This window comes from Nilaparvata lugens, chromosome 4 (assembly GCF_014356525.2).
Source record: "Nilaparvata lugens isolate BPH chromosome 4, ASM1435652v1, whole genome shotgun sequence".
Lineage (NCBI taxonomy): Eukaryota > Metazoa > Arthropoda > Insecta > Hemiptera > Delphacidae > Nilaparvata > Nilaparvata lugens.
The window spans coordinates 76,653,480-76,663,046 of record NC_052507.1 but is presented as its reverse complement, the minus strand read 5'-3'; the positions used below and the strand labels follow the sequence as shown (position 1 = coordinate 76,663,046).

General features: G+C 34.7%; 1 protein-coding gene across 1 annotated transcript in view; it reads right to left on the bottom strand.

Annotated features, from left to right (window-relative positions):
* Positions 1-3,878: 3,878 nt before the first annotated feature.
* LOC111045264 (dolichyl-diphosphooligosaccharide--protein glycosyltransferase subunit STT3B) overlaps positions 3,879-9,567 on the bottom strand; it is a 57,790-nt gene continuing 52,101 nt past the window's right edge. Inside the window, exons 13-14 of the mRNA XM_039426509.1 lie at positions 8,192-8,276; positions 3,879-4,828 (exon numbers count right to left, since the gene is read on the bottom strand). Coding sequence (XP_039282443.1) covers positions 4,751-4,828; positions 8,192-8,276 — 163 coding nt within the window. The 3' untranslated portion in view covers positions 3,879-4,750. The remainder of the gene's footprint in view (positions 4,829-8,191; positions 8,277-9,567) is intronic.

Genomic DNA, 9,567 nt, shown 5'->3' with positions numbered 1-9,567 from the left:
TTGTGTTTCTCGCATCAAATACCATGAAGTAACGAAGTTCTAGCATTTTTTTTCCACAAAGAATTGATGTAATCTATGGACACTACCCATCGTGAAACACACTGAAACAAAAAGAATCTCAGATTTGGCTCAAATTTGCACCAGAGGCTCAAATTTGCACCAAATTTCTTGCTCGTCCTCAGAAATTTCAGAGCCATATTTGGCACCCCAGCTACTATACAGGTTGAGTTATGAATCTGCAAACATAGTATTTTCAAATGGTCATATCTCCTGAACGGTAAGGAATTTGAGCGATTTATATTTTTCACAAAAAATTGATGGATTCCATGGACTCACCATCGTGAACCACACTGAGACAAAAGTATATCAGATATTTGGCTGAAATATCTCCTGAACGGTGAGGAATATTGCAATCTGATTCCAGATTCGTTTTTATCGCATCAAATACCATATGATCACAAAGTTTGAGCGATTTTTATATTTCAAAAAAAAAATTATGTAATTTATCGACTACCTACCCACCTTGAAACACACAAACAAAAATCTGGTGTGGCGCACTCACACAACTTTCCTTGCCGTTATGAAAATTGATCACCTGACGCTAGTGTTCCCGCGCATCTCAAGTCTACTATTCAAATATTTGAGCCAGCTGGTGATAGGGCAATAACGCTGGAGACACACATGAGGTCTGCCATCTCTTCATAGTGAATGATTTAATAGAATCAACAATAATTTGCAATTGAATAATCACATTTTCTCGAATTTAAAGCTTATTTTCAATTTTAGGTGAAAATGTTACTGAACATTAATTGTAGAGATTTTCATGCTCAATCTACTCCACTTGATTTTTTTTGTTTCAATTGTATCTGAAGCCTGATAATTGGGAATCTATCTGCATTGATGGGGCAGAGCTCCTGAAATTTTTACAGATATGGGACTTGTGGCAGTTGATAGAGCTTATCGATGACTATTTTAGGTATGAATTTGATTAAAATCGTTGGAGCCGTTTCCGAGAAAATCACGAAAAACCCTGTTTTTGACAACATTTTCGCCATTTTAGCCGCCATCTTGAATTGCATTTGATCGAAATTGTTCGTGTCGGATCCTTATAGTGAAAGGACCTTAAGTTCCAAATTTCAAGTCATTCCGTTAATTGGGAGATGAGATATCGTGTACACAGACGCACATACACTCATACACACACACACACACACACACACACAACACACAGCCTAATACCCAAAAACCACTTTTTTGGACTCGGGGGACCTTGAAACGTATAGAAATTTAGAAATTGGGGAACCTTAATTTTTTTCGGAAAGCAATACTTTCCTTACCTATGGTAATAGGGCAAGGAAAGTAAAAAGTATCTTAGATTTGACTCAAATTTGCACCATAGATATAGCTCGACCTGAGAAAGGGCCGGAGCCAAATTTGGCATCCCCAGCTACTATACAGGTTGAGTTTTGAATCTGCAAACATAGAATTTTCAAATGTTAATATCTCCTGAACGGTAAGGAATTTTGCAAATATGATTCCAGATTCGTGTTTTTCGCATCAAAGACCATGGGATCACAAAGTTTGAGCGATTTTTTTTTCACAAAAAATTGATGAAATCCATGGACTAATATGTAAGCAGGATGTGCCTTCACCTATTATGTAAGGTGGAAAATAACTATGATAACAAAAGAGAACAGAATAACTAGAACTTTAATAAGTCTTTAACATATTTTACTTTCAAACAAAACAAGATTAATTTTATCATAAAAAATAATATTGATATGAACTGTAGAGATTGAGAGCCGGAAAAACATTTTTGACTGGAAAATAGCTGCTTTCTGTGCAGTGTGGCGAAATAGTTATTTGTATATCTAGAGTGAAAAGTACGACTTTTTCTCCCTGTGGGAAAAAGTTTGAAGCCCGAGGCGAAGCCGAGGGCAGCAATTTTCCTGAGGGAGAAAAAGTATTTTTCGCTCGTGATGTACACAACATTTTTCCTCCATCTACGTTTTTTTATAGAAACTGCAAATAAAATCATTCTAATAACTTACGTATTGGTGACAATGATTCCTAACATAACCTAAATCTAAAACCTAAAAACCGGTCGTCTGTTTGGCACTGCCGATTGCGCTATCTATCGGCAAAAGTTGTAACAATTATATCAGCTGAGCAGCTACCAAAAATGGCTGACTCCAGATCACGCGGTTCAGATTTGAATTGCAGATCAAAAATATTTGTTGGCTGGTATTTTGAATAGAATAAAATATTTTAAAAATTGTATAAATTTTTATCGTCTACTAATATTAAGAATATAATAATTATCATACAAACATATATTTCATGATTTGATAAAATTTCTGGTTGTGGTATTGAATTCAGTTGACTCAATGACAGACACCTCTATTATGCTTTCTCATCTGAGCTAAGACCTTCTAACCTATTACAATGTAAGTTCCAAAATAGAGTTGCTCCCCATCTGATTTAAATGGAGTCACTTTTACTCCCTAGGGAGTTTTTCTGTTTTTTACTACCGAGAGCGAAAAAGTGACACTTTAGTATTAGGTTTCAGGGAGTAAAGTAAGTACTTTAGACAGTAGGTGGAGGAAAAATATATTTTTCTGATTTTCAAATAAATAGAAATGAGAACTCATTAAATTATACATTTTGAATATTATTGATTATTTCAAATAATATTTTTTTTCATTCATAAATTGATTGGTTGAAGAATTATTCAGAAATTAAGATTTACTCAAAATTATTCAAATTTTCAAATTAATTGGATTAATCTAATGTTTAATTTGGATAAATTATCGATTATTGATTTTCAATTGGATTATCAAGTTTAAAATAAATTGAAGTTGTTATTAATAACAAAATTATACAGACAAACATTTGATGGATTTCAGCCATCATTTTACCCATAATCAACCACTTCTCATATTCAATGGTAACTGTTGAAAAATGTAATGTGAAATGCGTGCGCAAAGTTCCTCTGCTGCACTCAAGAAACCATTCCGCCTCGCCTACGGTTCGTGCGTAAACGTTTCTTTCGGTGCAGCAAACTTTCACTTTGCGCACTAGTTACACAAATAACAACTATTGTATGATGTAATACGGCTTTTTAAATTTGCTATTTCATGAAAATCATTGTTATTTTCAAGCTAAAATGGTCCAGTCTATTGCATTTTTGGGTGGCTTCTACCAGGGCTTCCACTATTACATTAGGCTCCTGGTTGTTATGTGGTACAAGTTTAGTAGTATCATCCGCAAACAGTATGCACTTGTTTCTGCTATCTATTTCATCTGGGAGGTCGTTTATATATATTAGGAATAAGAGCGGTCCGAGTATAGATCCTTGGGGCACACCTCTATTTACTGCTCTGAGTGAGGATTTATACTTGATAATTCTGTTTTCTTTATGATGGTCTAACTCAACATATTGAGAGGTAGTCCTCTAAAGGTGCCTACAGATATACGCGCCGCGAACATGAGCAATTCACTTTAAATGAGCTGACTATATCAGTATTTTTACAGAAACGGTAAGATACAGATATAAAAAGCTTGGCATCAGCTGATTAAAAGTGAATTGCTCATGTTCGCGGCGCGTAAATCTGTACGCACCTTAACCATTGGAGAGCTCTTCCAGTTACATTGAGATTTCTCAGTTTCTGTTTCAGTATATCCCAATTCAGATTGTCAAAAGCTTTTTGGAGGTCGATGAAGATACCAGTCACAGTTTTGTCATGCTTTTGCTGCTTCAAGACCAATTATTATATTCGGTAGGTATTCAAACTTGTAAAACTGACTTTTCTAATTGTTAATAATCAAGTCAGAAAGCTAATTTGCGAAAGTGATAAACTTGTGAAGGAATGACAGGATTCGGTTTAAAAATGTTGCATGTTTATTCAGAATTGGACATTATTTAAAAACAGAGCATTGTTTATAATAGTCTTTTATATAAATGATAACTATCGGTTCAAGAATGTAAGTACAGTACAATTTCTAATAATATTCTATTTTAGAAACTTATACATGGAAAATAATCAGATATCTGTAACTGCAATAATTACAGAATGTCTAATGCTTACATAATTTGGAAAAATTTAATAGCTTTTGAATTTCAATTTCTACTTATATCACCCAACTTACAAACTACTAAAAATGAACATTCTTGGATTAGTTCAAGAATGATGAAAATTTATTGTGAATCATAGTTCAATATGTTGGTTGGTACGTACATGAAACATTTCAATTGTTGTTCGACCGTTGGCGTTTAGAGATAAAATGCACAAATTGATAATGAAAGTAGCAACAGCGTAAAATCTAAGTAATTGACTATAATTTAAATATTAACAAACCAGATACAGTGATGGAACAAAACTTTATAGAAACAACAAAAAGGCAGTAATTTTTTGTCAAAATTAGTTCTACGTTGACAATATATTTTTTACAACAGAAAAAATAACGAAAAGTTCCCTTTGTACAAGTCAAGTTGTAACAGTGCACTTTCCACGAATCCATGTCCTACACAAGGAAAGAGAACCCAACTGTATAGTTCATCAACTACTGAGCAACAAATATATCGACGGTAAAATTTCACAAACAATACTTGGAAAGCCCGTTTACCCACTTCTCTGCTTTGGATGATTACGGTAGGTTGCTCGTCTCTCTCCCACCATCAGACTCTCTCACTTCTCACGCACTTTGTTTAGGCACAGGTGATGAGTCCCCCTCGGACCTCCCCCCCACACTATAACTTGGCCGCCGGTTTCTTTCCTTTCACTACTGTTGGCTTCGACTTGATCAGTCCTTTCTTCCTCTTACTCGCCTGAGAACAATTACATCAATACAGTAACATTGATAAATGATTAATACACATTACATTTCAAACGTAAAACATGACATCAAATGTTCATACAATACTTTTTCCTCAAACTACAATCTCAAGCACTTACTCTACATCCTGAAACAGAATACTACGGGCCGCAAAGAGATGTTTGTGAAACACTACCGAAAAATCTGGTGTGGTAGACTCACACAACTTTCCTTGCTCATATTTGAAACTACGATCAGACTTCTGTATATGTGTATGTATATAATTGTTTTCAGAGAACTTTTTCTTTGTGTGAATTGTGAAATTCGATGATTTTTTTCTAGTCGTCATTTTTTTAAAGTCGTAAAAACAGCTGTTCTACAGATGAAATATCTCGACTATGTGTTCTTTTAATGAACTGCGCTACCTACCTACCTACCTCATGCACGAGAAGGAGGTTAATAAGTCCATTTCTCAAGGATGGGGTGGACCCCTCATTGGTTTCCCAGAAAGGAGACTCATGCCAGTTGATAAAGCTGATAAATAACTGTACAGGGTATGAATTTGAAAAAAATCGATCAAGTTATTTTTGAGAAAATCGTGAAAAACATGGTTTTTTAGTTAATTATCCGCCATTTTTCTCAATAATATTACGGAGCTCCTACAATTTTCCCAGAAATGAGACTCATATCAGTTGATAGGGCTTATAAATAGTTATCCATGATATAAATTTGAAGAAAATCGTTAGAGCCATTATCGAGAAAACGGTCAAAAACATGGATTTTTAGTAATTATCTGCTATTTTTCTCAAGAATTTTACGGAGCTCCTGCAATTTTCCCAAAAATAAGACTCATGTCAGTTAATAGGGCATATAAATAGCTACCCATGATATAAATTTGAAGAAAACCATTAGAGTCGTTTTCGAGAAAACCGTGAAAAACATGGTTATTTCCGTGGTAATTATCCGCCATTTTTTCCGTCATCTTGAATTGAATTTTATTGAATTTCTTATTGTCGGATCCTCATGCTATAAGGACCTTAAGTTTAAAATTTCAAGTCAATCGGTTATTTATTAGGAATGGAGTTATGGTGTTCACAGACATACAAACACACACACACACACACACACACACACACACACACACACACACACACACACACACACACACACACACCAATACGCAAAAATCATGCTTTTGGATTCAGGGGACCTTGAAACTTATAGAAAACTTGAAATTGGGGTACCTTAATTTTTTTTGGAAAGCAATACTTTCCTTACCTATGGTAGTAGGGCAAGGAAAATACTTTCCTTACCTATGGTAGTAGGGCAAGGAAAGTAAAAATATGTGAGTCGAATAGTAGCTTCATTCTACAAAGTACTGCAAATCTTACATGTATTACGAATGCAATAATACATAATTGGTGGTTTCTTCTGAGTTGTTTTGGAGCTTCGTATTTCCTGATGAGTTATCTGTTAGCTGCCACATATTTTCTTTCATTTTATTTACAGACTTAGGGCCGGTTTCCGAGCTCGGGATTTAGCTAGGTTCTAGACTTTAAACAGCTGGAGTCAGAAAATTTGCTTTCCGTTACGGGGCGTAGTCGTTGTCCACGTTTAAATTAAATTTCAAAAAACTAGAAAATTGCACACAAAATAAAATAAAGAGAAAATAGTGCAAAGTTCAAGCTATTTTGAATTATTAAGGAATGTTTAATTTCGTCAAGGAGACACGTTTCCAATCATAGAAGTGAGGAAATACAGATTATCATAAAAACTACGACTACGCCAACTACCTCTGTAAACAAAGCCGTAGTGCATTCGTGTGACGTCAGCACAGGTAGGACTCCTACACCAATAAAAATTCCTTGATTTCCGCTGATCGATATCAGCTAGTGATAGTGTTTTGATATCAGCTAGTGTTATATTGGTGTAGAAGCCCTACCTGTGCTGACGTCACATGAATGCACTACGGCTTTGTTTACAGAGGTAGTTGGCGTAGTCGTAGTTTTTTATGATAATCTTATAATTGGAAACGTTTTTCCTTGACGAAATTAAACATTCCTTAATAATTCAAAACAGCTGAAACTTAAAACTATTTTATCTTTATTTTATTCTGTGTTCAATTTTCTAGTTTTTCGAAATTTAATTTAAATGTGGACAACGACTACGCCCCGTAACGGAAAGCCCATTTTCTGACTCTAGCTGTTTAAAGTCTAGAACCTAGCTAAATCCCGAGCTCGGAATCCGGCCCTAAAGCATCACATTTTGAGTCTAGTAAGTTAAGTGGTTTTTACGCCCCAGGAACTAAAAGTAACTTCATTTTAATAACGTGGGAATAAACTCTACTGGTCTTACCCATCTTACTTGAAATAAATTCATTTGTAAGAAGAAAGTACTCAATGAAAAGACTGATGCCCGGTTTCTCAATCGTTCAATAAATAACGCTATAGCTATTGATTCAATAACTTTTATGTATTCAATAAATTGTTATTGGTTTCTTGAACATATTTATAGAATTCATAGCTTTGGAACGATTTATCTATTCTATGAATCTGGCAACATGGCATGATCCCAAACCGCCCACTTTCATAAACAAACTTGGTACCGTTTGCACAAAAGCCGGATAAATTTTAATCGTAATTAATCCCACGAGAACCAATCATAGAAGCCGGCTTAACAAAAACGCCTTCTCTGATTGGTTCTCGTAAATTGATAACGGTTAAAATCCAACCGGCTTTTGTGCAACCTGGCCTTGTTGTTATGGTAACCAACCAAATCTTGGTTGTAGTGAAGTTATTTCCTAAGGTACTGACTTTTGGCTGATGTCTCCAAAACAAGATAGCTGACACCAGATAAGGGCTAGCAATGTTAAATTTAGTGCAACTTTGATTCTGTTTTATTTTTGAAATACTGGTAGCCTACACTAACTTTAATTTAAGTTTTTTAACTTAATTTTTCGATTGCAAAAATTTGATCCATTTCATTCCATTCCGAAAATTTGACTCGTTTATCCATTCCATAAATATTTATAGGCTGGATCTTGGCACTATAGTTTATCAATAGATTTATGGATTCAATAAGTTTATGGAGCGTTCTAGAAACGCATTTCTCATGTTTATCGATTCAATATTGAATGGACAAATGGTTTATGGAACGACTGAGAAACCGGGCCTAGATGTTGTACAGCCACAGATTTATTAAAAATCGACAGTTCTAGATTTTTGATAAATTTGTTGTTGGATTTTTAGTCAGTATGGATAACTACCACAATATCAACTTAACAACTACTCGGAAATCAAGTACTCACCAAATGAGCAAAACAAACAATCAAATTTATATTAGCAGTGAGTAATGAGTAGTATTTTCAGCGACTTACTTTTTTGGAAATCAAGTCTGCGATCCTTATCGATCTATCTGCAACTGGGATTCGTGGCCGGTTGAATTCAGACTCTTTCTTCACCCTGAAAATTATAAAATTGGAACGGTAAGAGGTGAAATACTTGATAAATATTCATTTACTAACGCATGTTCATGGAAACTTGGCAAAAAACGTATTTGATTAACCATAATCAATACATTAGCCGAAACCTTGAGGGCAACCGTCCACTGGAACCGTATTCAACCGATCCGTTCGGCCGTTGGATCGGACGAATCAGCCGGCCGTTAATTCGGCCGAATATGGTCGTCCATTGGAACAGTTTACGTCAGTCTAGTTGCCAATTATTGAATTAACTGCTATCATAGCCACCAAAATTTTTCATAAACAATGATTATATTGAGATTTTGTAAATTGGATAAACAAATATCCACTAAATTAGTTATTCATTACAATAATCTTATCTTCAACAAATATCCACTAAATTAATTATTCATTATTAACCTTCCGGTAGTCGCGCCCTACTCAGTCACACGAGCAGTCGCGTGCTGTATTTTTTACAACATCCAATTTTCCAAGTGTTATGTACTCTACTGTCAAAACATATTAATTAATTTGTATAATTACTTTTTCAATCTTCTAGGATTATTTTACGCCTATGAACATTTGGATGATAACTATTTCACAGCCCAATAAGGTACATCAAGCAAAGCTATCAATTCTGTGTTATTGGTTCGTTTACAGTCCCCGTATACAGTCTTTCCACAGTGCGTCTTATGCAATGTCGCGACTAAATGGCACCTAAAGACTGAACTATTAGGATTTCCTAATTCTAACTGAACACAGTTTAAAAAAACACGGAGCTAACTTGTTTGAATGTACAAAATATGCGTCTAATTGATTATTATTGTAGAGTTAATAAGAGTATGGGTGGCGTTGCCATATACCACATTACGTGCGGTAATCAACAGCCCCGTAACATAGTTAGAATGAACATAAATGATTTTTGTATAGAGGGATGCATTGAATTAGCTTGTTCCAAGTTCAATATAAATAAGGATATAAACGTACTTCTAGGTATTTATCGGCCTCCAAATGGTGACATAAACTTATTTTTCAACAATCTGATTGATGTCCTTGAGAAATTGTCGGCGAATATGGGAATCAAATTAATCTGTGCAGGTGATTTCAATATTGACTTCTTGATGGATTCTTCCCAACGCAGAGCTTTTTTGAATGTACTGGATCAGTTTAGTTTAAGGTACAATATTGAAGTTCCCACTAGAATATCAGATCTTAGTAAAACGGTCATTGTAATATATTATACTTACTATATAATTAATAGTAATAGATAATATAATTACTAGTTCCTCATT